Below are 17,889 nucleotides of genomic sequence, written 5' to 3' on the forward strand. Positions count from 1 at the left end.
GGGGGAGTATACACTGTGGAAGAAGCCTTAAAATCATCTGAAATGTTTACCAGCCCTATTAGGTATTTGTATTTTACTGTTGATTTGACCCCTGATAGTTTTCTCATGAATAACTACAATATAATACTGTCGTAATATGACTATGCTTTAATTATTCAAAATTACGATTGTGCCAGTACTTTTAAATTGAGCTGAGATCACTTCATCTCCCTCTCAGGAATATAATCAGATGGTTTAAATTTAGATGGGCTGCATTTGGCATGTGTTTTGGCTGTGAAATTGCCAAGATAGATTTGTTTTTTCTCACACTGGTCTGCTGCAGAGACCTAATTTAGAAAAAAGTATGACTATTTCTGAGGTAACGTACCTGGTATCGGATGGACGTGCACCCTGCCTGCAAGCCAGGGAGAACAAACATTTCAAGTGGCTATATAGGTGTCTCATAATTGTCTGCACAAATTTCACCTCAAATATTCTCTCATGGCACCAGTACAGAAGTGCAGAGTCTGCCATTTGCAGATTGACCGCTTTGTTTATTGCCAGGGAGTTTACAAGCACCCGGCGACTTCATTAAAACTTAGCAAGGTGAATGAATGTGTCAATGGCCAAGATGCTTCAGCTTTTTCTTAAGCCTTTCTGTTTTCTATGGTAACAGTGTGGTGGGTTGTCACTTGCATAGGGTCGCGGTTTTGGTTCGAAATGTCATGTATTTTACTGATCAGATTCACGTCAGGATTGAAATTACTCTAAGGTGTCGCTAATGACAGGTACAACGCTGAATTCAACACTGTTTCGTTGGTGACCTCGCAGTCTTGATTGATGTCACTCGAACAGCGCAATGAGGTCATTCCATTCCCGTAAGGGCTGGTCATGCATTGTATGGCACTGGGATGACCAAGTTTAGTTCCCAGAGAAAATGTTATCAGGGCTCCAGGAGGCCCACATGCTTTCTCACGCCACTCAGCTTGAATGTTGATTAGAACCTGGCACCGTCAGAGATTTATTAGCGCTGTCTGACTTGTTGGGATGGAGGTGGAGTCGAGGAGGTGGGGAAAGGGGAGTGGGAGCCTTTGGGCTCTGTAGTTAAACATTAATCCTTGAGTAAAATCACTAACACCTCCTGCATGTCTCCTTCTCTTCCCTCAAAGCGGCAGTACGAAGTAAAGAAATGGAAAGAGTTACGTACTTCATGAGCAAAGAATATTAATAGGATCAAAATGAGAGGATATGAAAAACAGATTTTAATCCTGTTGTTATACACGGGGTACACAAAAGCATTCGTTTGGTGACCTCATAAAAAGGCCAGGACAGATGGTGACAGGTGAACAGGAGAAGAAAAGTGCAGATCAGGCTCAGTATGTCCATTTGTGAGTTTGCTCTCTTCCTGTACTGATTTGGGAAAGGTTTTTGTTTTGTTGTCCTTATAAACCCGCCCTAATTACTCCTAAGCCAATACCGAATGTAGATTTTATTACCATGCCAAGCAGGGGCGGAGCTTTCCACAAATTCAAAAAAAGCAACTACAAACTGCTACGCACGAGCGAGCCCCGACAAACGTAGGCATTTTCCCTTGTGGTGACAGCACTTCATTACCGAGATACAATATTACACTTGTAAATGAGTGAGCCGATCGATGGCACATGCAGCAAATTATTAAACACAAATGTTTTGACAACCTCACCAAGAAATCAAGCATGCGCCACTTATCAGAACGTTTTATTGTGCGTTAAACAAAATTCAATTCTGCTTACATTTTGGCTTTGACTGCGTTTCAGAAAGTCTTGTCTGGTGGCTAGATTTAGACCGTTACTTGAAAATGGCTCTTCGTCGAGCCCAGCTGCCAAGCCATTGGCGAAAAAAAAGTTATTATGGGAATGGTCAAACTTTTTACTGCTGCTTCTCCTTGTTGAGGCTGATCCAGCTTTTGGAATTTCAGTTACAAAAAAAGCAGTGAAAAGAACTAGACAGAGACCTTTCATGAGGTACACTGAGGTCTCTTATGAAATGTTGATGAGTTCCATGACAACATGCATCTATGTTGGTCATATTTTAGAATTAAAACAAATGCAACACAAAACCAGAACACAAAGTTAATTCTTTTGCTACTCTGTGTGCATTGTCGTCTTGTATGACATGTTAAAGTCACACATGAGAGTGTGACATTGCACTGAGGTTTTGGGCAATTTTAGAGAATTTTGATCAAATAAATGTTTGAGATTACTTTAAAAAAATGCATGATCTAAATATTAGCTCTGATTGAAAACAGAATTATGAACACAGAGATCATCGTTATTCTCCGAATAAGAAGCAAGTCAACCTATTAAGATTAACACAAACATAAACATGACATTTTGAGCAATGATTTATTCCGAGATAAGTTGTCTTAAAATACAATCAAACCTTAATCATGTCATAATTAATGCAAAATAATGATACGCTGAAAAAAAAGTTATTTAATTTTAAGAGCATGACATCCGTCAGAAGAAAGCAGTTTGAACTTGAACAACAATGCCAATACAAACATATTCAAACTTTAACCATTTGGTTTTGTGATGGTACTTAAACTTTACTCGCATCAGATACTGTAATTCAAGATGTGTATATACAAACACCGCAAAATTGCATTTAATCATTGCATCCATCGTTGAGCCAGTAGTTTTGTTCTTGCTCTGTTAAAAGCACCTAATTTTAACTCGTCTCATCCACCCTAATATTGTATGTACTGTATGTGAAGTGAAGCCGTGACCAATTCAAGCAAAGCAGTGACATCAGGCTTTTGAATTCCATATGTTCCTTATCCTCAAAAGACTCAGCCATGAAAAAATGTGGCTCTACCAAGGCCAAAGAAATATGACACTGGGCCCTTGTGAAAGTCTGTGGGAATTAAAAAGTGAAAAAGTACCAGTTTGTTCATGTAAACCTTATTTGCCATATTCTTTTTATATCTTAAACTGAAGGGACATAGTTATTGAGACCGTGCACCACATATGTGTCAAAAAGAGTTTCCACAGTCGTTTTATTTTGCCAAAGTTTCTCACCGCATGCCTATCAACACTTCTTGTTTTGAGTGTCCACCTCAGAGGCTGAGCCATAACCACAGCTGCATGTCTTATAATGGTGTCCCCCGACACAATGACCTCACTTGGGACCAGTTGTGCCCCACTTCATCATTTCAAATTGGAAGTCCACATACTGTATGAAGATTTAACGTCAACCCTTGACCGAAAACGTGCATTACAAGACAAGAGATCTGCTCTCCATCATATTCTAGAATAACCTGATTCTCTCACTCATATGCTGTCTCGCATCGAATGGACTGACCTGTGTTTCATGAAATCCTCATGTGCTTTTTACAAACACTACCAAAATTACCAGCTGTAATTGTAGTAATTAGACAAAAATATTATTGCACAAATAAACCAAATCCCACCCACATTTTTGCCACATTAACGTTTGTTTTAAAATTCAATTGCGTGGTTATATTTTAAGTGTGATTAATGAAAGTTAATTGTGTCACTATACTTCTATAAATCTTTAAAAACTGTTCCTGACCGTCGGCAGTGATGAAAAAGAATAACAAAACTGTCGTTCACACAAATAGCTACCTAAATAAAAAAGGAAAGGGGGGAAAACAGATGCATGATTTTTACTTCGTTCAGGAAAAACGTAATTACTTTAGATATGAAACATGACATTTAACAGAGATAGGAGCATTGGGACATATTAAATGAGATTTTCCACGCCGAATCGAAATTGCTGCCGGATGTGCAATCTGACAGAGATCTGACAGGCAGATACAATTGTGATGTCTTCAAGTCACGTGCAAGGCCTGTGATGGAATTCTTTTTTTCTGAGAATAAACTGTGTAGACCAACCTCAATCATACTTCTGTTTGTAAAGCGAAGAATACTGTAAAGCTCACTTAACACGACCTTACTGCAAAATAAAATGAACTTAGTACATTTTTATCTGATGTTCATTACATCATACAAATGTGATCTTCCAAAAAAAAAATAATAATTTTTTGCTGACAGCACAGTTGTGATCTCAAGTGCTGAAAGATGCTGTCATTTTTTTGTGTGTGTCTTATGGCTCAATCAGCTTTTGGTGCGTCAGGTTTCAATAGGCCTCAAGTTGCTCAATGTGTTGTGTGTCAAAGAAGCATTTATTGTCACTTTGGAGTGTTGGGAGTTTTTAGCATAGCCAGCTGCTGATTTCACACTGACACAGAGGCTGAAAAAGCTTAGTTTTACATTATTGCTGGGTTGGAATTCTCATCGAAGACTACTTTTGTGATGCATGATCCAATGCATGTATGGTCCATTTTTTGCTTTTTCCCAAAAAAACGAAAGAGTCATAAAAAGAAATTGATGCAGGCGCTGCAAGATGGCACCTGAAAAATGATGTGACCACTTACAACCAATTAACGTCAAAAGCGGCGAGAAGTGGCGTGATCTAAAGTTGGCCAGACTTTTTTTTTTCAGGGCTGAAACAGTTCCTCAAGTAATTGGAGTACCTCAGTTAAAAAAAATGCTGGAGGCTTTTTTTTCTGCTCGAGGCATTTTCTTCTGCCTTGAGTACCCGCTTATTTATGCTTACACTGTCAGGAAGAAGTCAAGCTAACCGCAGCAGCAATTCTTCATGCTATACATAGTAACACGCCGCTAACGCCAAGAAGGCTAACTTCAAAATAAACCTCAGTTAGCGAATACATGGACAGAGGTACGTTTTTTTTTTTTTTTGAAGACGTTCCCGACAGTGTGCCACGGCAAAACAGCTATCTTGACTTGGGGGGGGGGGGTCAAAAACAACATTCTCCTGAAATAATGTTCAACCGCTTATTAATCAACTCATCTAATGTTAAAGTTTCTTGTAAAATTGGAGATTGCCTGAAGACAAAGACAGAGAGAGCATTCTAATTCCACACAGAAAGTCGTTAGATGAAACTTTTAAATGCAAGGCAGATGAGCCAACCACATGCGCCACCATGGCGCTCGTATCTCTTTTGAAAAAAAAAAAAATCCATCTGTTCTCTGCATTGTTTGTCATCATGAGGATGGTGGGTTTATAACAATAGTTATTGTTAAATCATACTTTTATTCTGTTATTGAATTGAATAGAGTAGTCAAGACATCAAAGTAACAGCTGTTGCTCTCACTGGGGGTGACAACTGTATCAACAAGGACAGCAGAAAAGATTTAAAAAGCTGTTTGACTCAGATTGAGCATCTTTGCTTTCCAAGTATTCTCTATTATTATCCTGTCGCTCATTAGTGTCAAGTCCCTTTTTCATTTGCTCGCTGGTTTTTCTTCTTACAAGACTCAGAGGAATTTCCACGATGGTGTTTGCTTGCCTTCTGTTGTTAATAAAGAGCTGGAGCAACCAGCTGCACTCTTGGCTGGGAGGTACTCAGGCCTTATAGGACACCCGGGAACAAAGTGGTGTGCTTGGCCAGATCGCTAAGTGCATTTTAACACTCACCAGTGACTTTTGGGTTCCTGCATCTTTACTTGGATAACAACTCCAAACCACATTCTGAATCTACCACAAACAGAGAGTTGCTGGGGGGGGTTGCTTGAGAGAAAACGAAGCCAAGCTAAGCAGCACTTTCCACTTGTAGTAAAAGTACAGACGGGTGACAAATTAAAGGCGGAAATGTGAATACTTTGATATAGAAGTTGTCACAATGGGTGGAGTGCGGACAAAATTAAGAGCAGACTTGCAGGAACTAAGAATCTGACCCTTGATTAAAACAACAGGAAAATGAACAAACAGACACACTGGGAGGAACAAAAGAAGCTGACCCAGAGCCAAGGAATGAATTGATAAAACCAATCCTTCAGCACAAAATGGGCAACAAGAGTACACCACTTTCAACAATGAAAAGTGTAAACATGCAAACAACTTGGAAGGAATAGGGGGACAATACATACTGTATAATCCAAAAGGACTTTGTTTCAACAGTATTTTGTAGTCCTTTAAATGCAAGCTGTACCATATGCCAAATCATAACTTCCAACCACATTTTTTAATATCCATCCATTGTCTTTACTTCACGTCCTATTGTAGCTAACTTTGAACGGGAGTCATAGTGGAACCTGGTCCTGGACTGGTTGCCAGCCTATCACAGGGCGCAACTCCTTTTTTTCAAATCACTAATTATTTAGCTTGGGTGGCACAGTGGACGACCGGTTAGCACAATGGCTACACGGATCAGAGATGCGGGGTTCGATTCCGGCTCCGGCCTTGCTGTGTGGAGTTTGCATGTTCTCCTCGTGCCTGCATGGGTTTCCTTCGGTCTCCAGTTTTCTTTCACATTCCAAAAACATGCATGGTAGGTTGATTGGACACCCTGAATTGCCGCTAGGTGTGTTTGTGAGCCCGAATGGTTGTTCGTCTCTGTGTGCCCTGCGATTGGCTGGCAACCAGTCCAGCGTGTACTGTCCAAAGACGACTGGGATAAGCTCCAGCACGCCCGAGAACCTCGCGAGGAGAAGCGGTTCGGATAATGGATTGATGGATTATAAAATATTTGTCTTCATTTTTGGGGTTCTTTCAAACCTGTTTCAATGTTAAGAACCTCTTAGCAATAACGACATTTTGGTGAACTCAACATCAACGCAAGATCAGAAACTACTGCGTGCTTAATGCAGTGCATATCTTTAACACACAAATTCCATTAAAACAATGACCTCGTTTAAGGGGTTAACAGCATTTTGAGGAGGGAATGCAGCATAAAAAAGTGGGACCATCATCATGACATTTTTTATTCTGCGGGTGAGGGGCAAAAGTTCCTGCACACATCAAACGGCAAACATTGTGGAGCTCTGTGTGCGTTACATTGCAGGCTTGTGGTTCATAGAGAATGATGTCAGCCATTAGGAATAGATGGAGACGAGTCAACCATTTGCATCTTGGGGTCAGAGGAAAATGACTCAATGACTCAAATGGAAAAAAAAAACAATCTCTATCACATTTTTACCCAGACTTCCCATCCACAACTTTTCAGGGAAATTGATGATGCTAACTGGCAGGCCAACCAACAAGATGCGATCAATATGCTGCATTATTGCAGGAGGCTACCATATCATGATGACTTTTAATATTACTTTTGTATGTGTCATGATCTGTTTTGGTTTGATAGTTTCACGTTTACCTTGTGTTTCTTTGTGTCTCTCATTAGTTGGTATTTGTTTTGATACTTTGTTTCTTATGCTTTTATCCCTTAGTATTTTGTTTATCAAAGTACTTTTTTTCCTTTTTACTTTAAATTAAGTCAAGTTCACCCTGCAATCCTGCTTCCCGGCAATTTGGTCCGCTACTCCTCGCTCAAATTGTGACACTATGTTTTGATTTTATTGATCGAAAATTAATTATCTTAATTTTCTTTTCACATTTTAGTGCCATAATAGGCAATGAAAATGCAACATCCCCATACCTAATTGATGACCCGCTGACATTTAGAAATAAATGGGTCTCAACAGTGAGCAAATAACTTTGCCAAAAGCATATACGATCTGACCCACTGAAGCTGTTCTGGCAACTCACGGTGACCTGACACCTCTCAAGTCTTTGAATGTTTCCTTTATTAAGTCACTTTTTTATGTTTGTTCATAAGTATGGTGCATGCCAAGGATTTGATTGTCAAGGACACTTACCCACAAGCAACGGTTTCTATTCAGTGTGCATAATTAGTGTTCCTTTATTGCACTGCAGTTGCAGAAAGCAAATATAGCATTATGAAGTGAAGCTTACAAAGTGCAAGTTACAGCCTTGTTCGCTTAAGTGTGATTTTATACACATCAAATTAGGAGAAGCAGAAACAATTACCAGTAGAGTCCTCAAGTGACTCTCTTCAAAACCGGCTCTTGTGGTCTGATAGGCCACGTGAATATCTCTTCTTGCAATCATTGGTGTGTCACAATCCATCTGGATGTGCAGAATGGACATAATGAGAGTGAGAGTGGTCCCACAATGAAGTCAAGGTGTTGCGCTATGCGATGTAATAGGAATGAATTGCTGGACGAACGGGCCAGAAAACAGTCTTACTGTCAATTTCTCTGACTCGCACTTTTCCAGAAGGAAATGGTGCAGACACAGTTCATGTAATGGTTTGACTCAGAAAGTCAAGGCTGAGGGAGTAGGAGGAGGTGAGCAATCTCAGTTTAAATGTCCAGCTTGGTGAGTAAAAGTGCTTTGACGTAACAACAATCAGTTGCTGCGCCTCAGTCATTAGCTCACTCTCTTTGGGGACTCTGAATCTCTTAATTAGAGTTGTTTTGGAAGGGGTGAATTATAATCCAAAGAAATTCTCAAAGACAGAGGAGATTTAATTTTTTTAATTAAAATATTTGTTGGGATTTTAATTCAATATTTTAATATTTGTTGTTAATAATTGTTGTGTGATAATCTCGTGTTTTCCTCCAAGTCTGTTTTATTTGTTTGTTTTTAGCTGTTCTAAATTATGCCGGTGTTTCATTTTGATAGATGGGAGAGTTTTTAAGTACTTTTCTGTTCATTGGCATCTGAGTGTCCATATTATATAAAATGTGTCAGTCCGACTCAATATGCAATTCCCCCTTAATCGCACCCTTGATTAATATGTGATAACGGCCATCTCAGTCCCCTGACCTCAACCCCATTGAAAACCTGGCGTGGGCTAAAGATGCAGAGGAGAGGACCCAGCTCGCTGGATGACTGAAAGTAATTGTGCAAAGCGGAGAGTTCCCTCTCTGTATTCTCCCGTCTTGTGAAACGTTGTAAAAGATTGGATGCTGTTTTGTTGGCAAAAATAAATAAATGGTTGCACAAAGTGCGAACATCAAGGGGGCTAATAACTGGCGCATATGATTTAATGCAAAATAATTATTTAATGATACATACTGTAGAATACTGTATTTTGTGTCCTTTATTTTTTCATTTTTACACTAGTTGGGGATACGCTTAACAAGGCAAAATGAGCACGTTTTAAAAGTTCTGTATTATTTTATCTTTTCAGAGTGAAGAACAGAAGGAACAAGTGTTAAATCAAAGCAATAAAGTCTTCCTCTACTGCGCCTTCTTGGACTATAGGTGAGTGCGTGTTTGTGATTTGGGTCATTTACATGCCGCATTTCTTCTGACAAGATCATTACATGGATTTGTTCTAATTGTGGGATGTCCATTTCATTTAATCAGGGAATTGTGAAAAATATGTTTATCCCTGTTCTATTGCAAATATATATATATATATATATATATATATATATGGGGGTGGGGGTGGGGGTGTGTGTGTGTGTGTGTTATTTTGATTAATAAATATTACGCACCAACGTACATTCAATGAATGTGATATTCCGATGAAGGCTAGATGCATTACACATGCATTGTAACGATTCCTGGCGCAAAAACATCATTCCAAAACTATTAGTGGCATAAGCATCGGGGTGGTTTGCTGCGTTGCTCAGGCATGATTCATGAATATGCCCCTGGTGAATCGAACAGTATGTCTTTTCTTAGTCAATTTGCCACGGTTTCCACACATTGAAACAAACCACAGAATCCTTTTTTTCCCCTATGAGAATTATGCTGTAGTTTTAGCATCAGTCTTCTTTTTTTTTGCCTGACCCCCCTTTCTCCTGAAGTAAAAAAAAAAGAAAAAAAGAAAGAAAGAAAAGAAAAGTAAGTAACCACAATGGAAAAGTGTCCTGGTGAGTTCAGTGAAGGTAATTCTTTCTCAAAATAGATCACTGTGTTTAATCTCTGAAAGCAGCCAAACGCCACATAAATATGTTTAAAGGTGTTTTTTCCTATTGTAAGTAACAACAAATGGTCTTCTTTTTCAGTTCCAAGGAGGGGGTTTGGTCCAATCAAGGTTGTGTGCGTTCAGAAGGAAACATGACATACTCTGTGTGTCTGTGCAACCACCTCACCAACTTTGCCATTCTTATGCAAGTGGTTCCCTTAAAGGTATTACTTGAGTTTGGAACAATGAAGTCGCTAAAAGGTTGTTGTGCTGCCAGGCCAGTATCAAGTGGCAATGTCTCAAATGGCCTTTAGGAATGCTGCCTTTTTGCCCTAGTTCTCTGAACTCTTAAGACAGAGTTGACTTGTGGGGTGTTTTTAGAATGGGTATATGACTCATCTTTACATGTTTTAATTGGTAGGATGAATTTAGATGAAGATGAATTTAGATGAATTTTGCCATCTTTTTTATTTTATTTTTAGTATTCTTCTGTTGTAATTTCTGTGTTTAGCTGTTTGATAAGTTTGCTGCTTCCATATCTTATCCATGTTAAATACAAATTTAATACATTATTATTATTCAGGAAAATTAACATATTTTTAAAGGAATTTTTGTCCATCGCCATTATAAGGCCAGATAATTACTACATTCATTTTTAACGAGAAAAAAAAAATCCAATCATTGATAAAAATTACATACAGTAACAGTGCATTGGATATGCTGTCATTATATTTAATGAGAGTATTTTTTTCCATTATAATTATCTTTCTGCAGTGATTGCTGCTGGAGAAAAAAAATCACATATCTACTGTTTCATTGTGAGGCATATAATGTCACTTTCGATGTAAGTTTAAGTAACCAAACGTGTTTCTTTGGCCTAATCAACGGCAATAACAAAGCAACAGTTGCATGGTGTGTCTGCTTGTCGACACAAAAGTGAGGCTATGGATGAAGAGCAGACCTACATGCTTGTGCTTGCTAGATACAGCGCAAACACAAGTCCTCTTTGTGAGAACTAATGCAAATCAAAATCTGCTGCACATTAGCAGTTTTTAACCTAATTAGGCAATAATATGTAAACATAGTGCAACGATGGCCAAAAATGAATCAGTTCCGTTTCGGTCTAACTGAAACCACACGTAGTCCTCTCCCTCTTAGTGTTTTGCTATCTGAGATGCAAAACGCCTCAAAATGTGGAGGGACGTGTCCTGTTTGACTGACATCAGACGACAGGCAGCCGGGGTGGGAAACGAGAGACAAAGTAAGCACTGCGTTCGCTACAAATCATGAGCAGACAGTGTTGCTGGCAGCAATGTTGAAGGATAATGATACACATGTCATGTGCACAGACTTTGCGAGCCTGTGCAGATTGTAGAACATATTATCAAGGCTCTTAACAAACGTTCTTTAACTTCAGTGCACCACTCAGTTAATTGTAGTTTAGTGACTGATCTTAAAGCCCCATTTGTTCCCTCCGCTGCTCATTGAAGGTCTATCATAAGCAGGCCTACACAATCACAACCTTGGTTTCACTGCTGGTTTTCTAGAGAACTACTGGAGGAAACCATGATTGAATGTGGTTCCTTGGGTCACTACAACGGTCAATGGTCCAGCCCTCAAGGACCACAATGCCATAAGAGGCCCAATAATGGATATAAACAAAATATGTGGTATACCATCCAAATCATGTATTATTATGCATAAACACACTCCGAACTTAACTTACTGCATTAACTGTCTGCATCTAGTAAATGCTAAAATGCCAACTCTTTGTACAATATGAGCCACGGGAGAATGGCCAGTAACTCCGCTTGTTCGTTTTAAATAGAGAACCACTCAGTGGTCGAGTACCGCATTTAAATGCAGAAGTCTATTTGATGCTATTCTTTCCCTTTAGTCACTCTGTAATTAGCGGTCTGCCTTATCCCTCGGCTGCAAGGGGAATGTACCACACATCCTTTTTGGGGATGTCTAAGACTGCTCTACTCTCGTAATGACAAGGCACAAGTAAAGACAGTTAATAGAGAATCAAACCCAATCTCTTAAAATAGATCAGACTCTAAAATAACATTTTGTATGAAAGCTTACACCAGTGTATGAATGAGGGAGTACAACTTTGTTAATCTTCGCTGTGTTAGGAAAAAAACTCACTTATACTCCAAAACAATAAAGATAGATTTTTTTTACTGTACTCTTACAGAGATGAAGCAATATGTATGAAAATGTGTAGTCGTGTATTTTAAGTGATTGGCATTTATATTGACAGACATGGACAAAATATTTCATAATCACTATCATTTTATTAAAGCTTCATAACCGTTGGAGGGGCAACCATACCTGAGAAACGAATCTCAGAGGTTTTATTGTGGGTGTTGCAATTCACTAACTTGTCAATAAGATGCTGTACTGTAATAAATGTCTCAGATGGCGCGTTGTCAAACAGTGCCTGTGTCTCTGTGCACAGCTCACCACGGGCCACCGGGTGGCGCTGTCAACCATTGGCTACGTTGGATGCTCTATTTCCATTTTCTGTCTGGCCATCACTCTCGTCACATTTGCTGTCCTATCGTGAGTATCATTATCATCACTTAGACTGGTTTGCCATTTAGTTTGCATAAACAGCCCTTATATTACATGCGAACATTCGCTTATAACTATTTGATTTGGGTCACATAATGTTATTTGTTCCAAGTATGTACAGCAAAGATATGTTGTGAAATTGTGAATATGTTTAATACATCCCTCCAATATCCGGTTCGCAAGGGTCGCGGGCGTGCTTTAGCTTATCTCCCTGGAAATTGAGTATGTTACCAGATATGTGACACAATACAATGGAGAGTAAAATGTCAAGTTAAAAAAAAAAAGCTTGGAAGAGAGAGAAAAATCTGCAACTGACTGGCCAAAGTCAGTCGGGTTTAACTCCAGCTCACCCATGACCTTAATACCTACAGTAAATATCTAATTACCTAAAATACCTACTTTGGCAATTTAGAATCTTAATATAACCTAACATGCATGTTTTTCTAATGTGGCATGAAGTCAGAGTATCAGGATGCATGCACACCCAAAAACAACCCAGAACCTTTGACTATGCGGCAGACATGTAGTCTCATGCTCCTTCACACTGCCCCGGAATAGACAATCACAGATACACCATGATGTTGCATTCAACTCCATTTGATTATGTATAACTTTACTTCTTCCCTATTATCAGAATCAGAATGCCCTTTATTGTCATTGTCCTCAGTTTGCAACGAGATTATTATTCCGACTCATGTACTGCTTTTTGAGAGCAGTGCAGATTTCAATTTTGAATTTGAGGCCTGCTCTAAATTAATGAATGTGTGGCCCAGGGAAACATTTAATGATGAATTGAAAGGTTTGTATATTTTCTTGTATCACAAAAAGCCATATGGATGCATGAGACCGTTGCCCAATTTTGACAATTATTATTATTCAAATGTCCTAAATGTTGGTCAAATATCCTAGTAAAGTATCAATAAGATCATATTCAACCCATTTTAAGGTATTTGATTAATAACGGGAATATTTGAGCTCTCCATATGCTGCTCTGCAGGTCAGTGAGTACCATCCGGAACCAGCGCTATCACATCCATGCTAACTTGTCTTTTGCCATTCTGGTGGCTGAGATCTTGCTGCTCATCAGTGCCAGCTTCGACCCGGGAACGGTAATTAATCTATAAAATACTAGTCACTGTGGTTGGTGACTGTGACAGTGGCATTGCTAACAAGACAACAAACTGACAACAACAATATGGATGAATTACTTTTTGACCATTATTTCTGTCCCTTGTGCCAGCTACCTTGTAAGATCATGGCTGTCCTGCTTCACTTCTTCTTTCTGAGCGCATTTGCCTGGATGCTCGTGGAGGGCCTCCACCTCTACAGCATGGTGGTCAAGGTGTTTGGTTCTGAAGGCAGTAAACACATATACTACTATGGCATTGGTTGGGGTAAGTCAGTCATTAGTGGGTGTGGATTCACACAGTTGCAGGCTGCACTCGAAATGACCCCATTGTTTTTACTCCTGGCCTTTACTGTAAATGCAATGTTACTGTTTTAATCATCACATAGTATAAGTGAAAGGGAGAAAACTACAACGTTCTATCCATACAGTGTACATCTGTTTTGAATCGCATTCCACAGTAACAATTGCATCTCCGGATCTTACTCTAAAAAAAGACTCTTGGATATTTGTATACCATGGCTGCAGAGGAATGCCCCCTTCGCCATGTTGAACCCATTAATGGCAACATTATGCTTGTTTCCCTTATTGCTTCCTTTATTCCACCCCAGTAAGTCTTTTTATGTGGCCAAATGTAAATGATACTTAAAAGACTCGAGTCTGACAGTCTAGATACATTATGTACAATATGCCTGCAGTAAAAATTAAAACTAAATTTCATTGACGCTATAGAATTCTTATCTATGCCGAGTGCTGATTATTGTTTGGACATGGTGTACTGTACAAGGAACTTTTGAGCATGTCAATGTGTAACAGTTACTCTGCTGGACAAGATCTTCTGTGACGTAATAGTCAATAGGGTCACAGTGGTTGTTAACTGTCAGATAAAAATTGGAACTTATGTCATCTCAATAAACATAAGTATTTTTGTGTCGCCAACTGAAAATGTGTATTAATCAGCGTCTGGAAACTGTTACTGGCAAATGCCCAACGATATATAAAGTAGAGGAGGCTATAATGGTCTTGTCCGTGGAAAAGACAATTTGGACTATATTTGGCAACATTTTAGTTGTTGCTTTTTGTCAAACAACTGTCAAGTCAGATTTTTTTTTTTAATCTTGTATTAATGATGCCATAAGTACATGTATTGGAATTTTTAAACAGTTCAAAGTTTTGTTAGCATTATTATTATTATTATTATTATTATTCATAATAATATATATTTTATTTTCTTTTTCTTTTTTTTTTCTTTTACCAGGCTCTCCACTGGTGATCTGTGTTGTGTCCATGACATCAGCTTTGGGCAGTTATGGCGAGGTTGACAAGTAAGTGTAATCTGCATGTAAAATGGAAAAATAAACGTCATTGAAAATGAAAAATGGAATTGAATTATATTCTCCCTCATAGCTTAGTGGCATTGCATCATCATTATTTGAAGGTTGTTGGAGATTTGTTTTTATGCAGGAACACTTAGAATACATTACAAGGCAACATAAGATGCCATTTTTCCTCTGCTTTCTCAGCTGCTGGCTGTCCCTGAAGAATGGAGCCATCTGGGCCTTTGTGGCACCAGCTCTGTGTGTCATTGTGGTGAGTAAGTTTCAGTCATTTAAATGTATTGTTTTTTTTTCCAGACTGAATTTGTATTACTTGTAAAAGTCTAATCCATCGCAGCTAGCAGAAAACAGATGTAGTTTTATTTCATTGTAGTGTTTCTTTATCTCATTGGTTATTTCCTTTCTGATTACCAGGTAAACGTTGGCATTTTGATATCGGTAACCAGAATAATATCTCGTATCAGTGGAGAGAATTACAAAGTTCACGGGGATGCCAATGCAGTGAAGTGAGTGTTTCTCTTTTCTCCCTCAGGCTTTTCTTTTGTTACAGTATACCAAAACTAAAAATGTGGTTTGTACTTTAAGGCTCACTGCAAAGGCTGTGGCAGTACTTCTACCTATATTGGGCATTTCCTGGATCTTTGGAGTTTTAGCTGTCAACACGCACTCCTTGCCATTTCTTTATATATTTGCAATTTTCAACTCTTTGCAGGTATGTCTCTTTACTTTTCCCAACGTTTTGCATTTGAAAGTCCTCCTAAAGTGCCGATGTTCTCCTTCCTTTGTAGGGTTTCTTTGTCTTTCTGTTTCATTGTCTTCTAAACTCTGAGGTATGTTGCTTAACATGTGAAATGTTTTGGTCATTTTTGTGTTTTCGTTTGTTAAGCCTCTTGGGAGGCAAATCTCCTCACACCCTCCAGCAATATTGAATTTGGCCAGAAAGTCTAATGGTGTAATGTTGTTTCCTTTCTCTGTAGGTCAGGGCTGCTTTCAAACACAAGACCAAAGTGTGGTCTCTCACCAGCAGCTCCATGCGAAACATCAACGTGAAGCCCTTCAACTCTGACATTGTGAGACCTTGCGTAACAGTTGGGCTAGACCAAAGAGCTGTACACCTGTTAACTGCCAGAGCTAAATACTCTCCCACTCTCCTATCTTATAGATGAATGGAAACAAGGAGTGTGTATCCCCCACTAAGATGAACACATGGGACAAAAGTACCAACTCGGCCAATCGTATTGACCTCTCGGCAGTGTAGACCACCACAATGTCAGTGTGCGGGCACCAGTGTAGAATGACATTCACTGACCTGAGTATTTCCACACTATTTCATGCGATCAGCTGTCACCTCCGTGGAGTGAAAGGGATGTCAAATGGGGTGACGTGTAGCTCCATCTTTAAAGACAAATCCACTCTAATAACTGTGCCTTATTAGCGTCTCATTAATGACATATTGTGTTCCTGCAGATTGTGGTAGAGATTTTTGTGGTCAGTGTGGTCACAGTGATATAGCATTATTCCCTTTCTGACTACGATACTCTACTGTGCACCAGAGTGTCTTTTATGTAGACTTGTCTATATGTTCACCGCAGTTCATTTGGCTCAAGTTTATTTCATTTGTCGATACCCAGTTGCTCGCAGAACACAATCTCCTGCTTTGAAATCTTGGTCAGACAAGAACAGGGAAAGTGACCTCAGTTCCTTTGTTGTTAGCTCCATGCCTTCAAAACAATAGCACGTAGCTTTTGGAGATGTCACAGCACAGTCAACCGCAAAATAACACACAATGAGGTTGCAGTAAAATGAACAATGTGTTATCCTGATGTATTTATTTTGTGATTGGAAGATCTGTTTCATGTCTTTTATTATGTGTAACAGCTCAACAGTGAGCCTGTCTGTGTGTGTTTTGTTTCCACTCTTGAAATGAGCTGACTGGTATTTAGCAATACCTCACATCATGGCCACATGCAATATGGCATGTTCTCTTAAGAATAACAAACACGTGTGTGTTTTGGACACCATTCTGTGAAGTTTCACAGTGTGTTTAACTATTTTTAGAGCGACATTTTATACTTTCTGTACTTTGAAATTGAAATGTTATGTACAAATGGCAGCACGGTGGCCAACAAGTTAGCATATCTACCTAAAAGTTTTGAGGTCGTCGGTTTGAATCCGGACTCCAGCCTTCCTGTGTGGAGTTTGCATGTCGTCCTCATTCCTGCGTGTGTTTTTTTTCCCCGGGTAATCCGGTTTCCTCCCACATTCCAAAAAAATGAATGGTAGGCTGGTTGCGCATTCTGCATTTGCTGTATATGTATGAATGCGAGTATGAATGGTTGTTTGTCTATTTGTGCAGTGCGATTGGCTGCCGACCATTTCATGGTGCCCAATGACAGCTAGGCTAGGCTCCGGCATGCCCGTCCGTGATGGATGGATGTCTACAACAGAATGTCATAATAGGATAGTTTTTTTTGTTTTTGTTTTTTTAATAACTGTGAGAATGACGGGAATGACATCTACATGTCATTAATCTGTATCAACACTGTACCAACAACAGCTTTCGGAAGAAAAAGAAAATGATCTTTGGAAGTGTCTCAGCAAGTACTCACATGTCAAATTTGAATTTTAATATTGCAGTCATTCAATTTTGTATCCGACCGTCATTGGTTTTAATTATGGTACTATGGTTTGTGCTTTCAATTATCTTTATTAAAAATGTTTGAGGAAAGACTGTGCCATATTCTATAACCAACAAAGAGCTAACGTACTGTACAGTACTGTGGCCTTTCCTGGAACAACGTGGCTGTGCACAACTGCACACTAATTAGATAGCATTCTTTCTTGACCTCAGTCTGGTAGATGGGGAAACATGTTAACAGATAAAACACACAGCGAAGTAGGGTTTTTTATAATATTGTTTTGTTTGAGATTGCACTGGGTCAACTACCTGAAACAGTAGAAACAGTATGAATAGTGTTGCTGCAGTTACACAATGGCGCGCCAACAGGGTCAACGTCATAATATCCTCCGTGATGACACATTTCTATGTATACAGTTTATAGTTGATATTTTGATTGAGGAATACATTTAAATGTTATTAAATACAGTACTTCACTTAAATA

At 39.0% G+C, this 17,889-nt stretch overlaps 1 protein-coding gene across 2 annotated transcripts in view; it reads left to right on the forward strand.

Annotated features, from left to right (window-relative positions):
- adgrd1 (adhesion G protein-coupled receptor D1) overlaps positions 1–17,495 on the forward strand; it is a 30,491-nt gene extending 12,996 nt beyond the window's left edge. For both annotated transcript variants that reach the window (XM_088306176.1, XM_088306184.1), the window contains 12 exons: positions 8,999–9,072; positions 9,825–9,948; positions 12,189–12,292; positions 13,302–13,413; positions 13,545–13,698; positions 14,689–14,755; positions 14,954–15,020; positions 15,182–15,273; positions 15,353–15,479; positions 15,556–15,597; positions 15,745–15,837; positions 15,930–17,495. In XM_088306176.1, the coding sequence (XP_088162302.1) occupies positions 8,999–9,072; positions 9,825–9,948; positions 12,189–12,292; positions 13,302–13,413; positions 13,545–13,698; positions 14,689–14,755; positions 14,954–15,020; positions 15,182–15,273; positions 15,353–15,479; positions 15,556–15,597; positions 15,745–15,837; positions 15,930–16,025 (1,152 nt within the window). In that variant the 3' untranslated portion in view covers positions 16,026–17,495. The remainder of the gene's footprint in view (positions 1–8,998; positions 9,073–9,824; positions 9,949–12,188; positions 12,293–13,301; positions 13,414–13,544; positions 13,699–14,688; positions 14,756–14,953; positions 15,021–15,181; positions 15,274–15,352; positions 15,480–15,555; positions 15,598–15,744; positions 15,838–15,929) is intronic.
- Positions 17,496–17,889: the final 394 nt, after the last annotated feature.

Source organism: Idiotropiscis lumnitzeri, chromosome 1 (genome assembly GCF_059441095.1).
Source record: "Idiotropiscis lumnitzeri isolate Australia: NSW breed Sydney's pygmy pipehorse chromosome 1, RoL_Ilum_1.0, whole genome shotgun sequence".
Taxonomy (NCBI): domain Eukaryota; kingdom Metazoa; phylum Chordata; class Actinopteri; order Syngnathiformes; family Syngnathidae; genus Idiotropiscis; species Idiotropiscis lumnitzeri.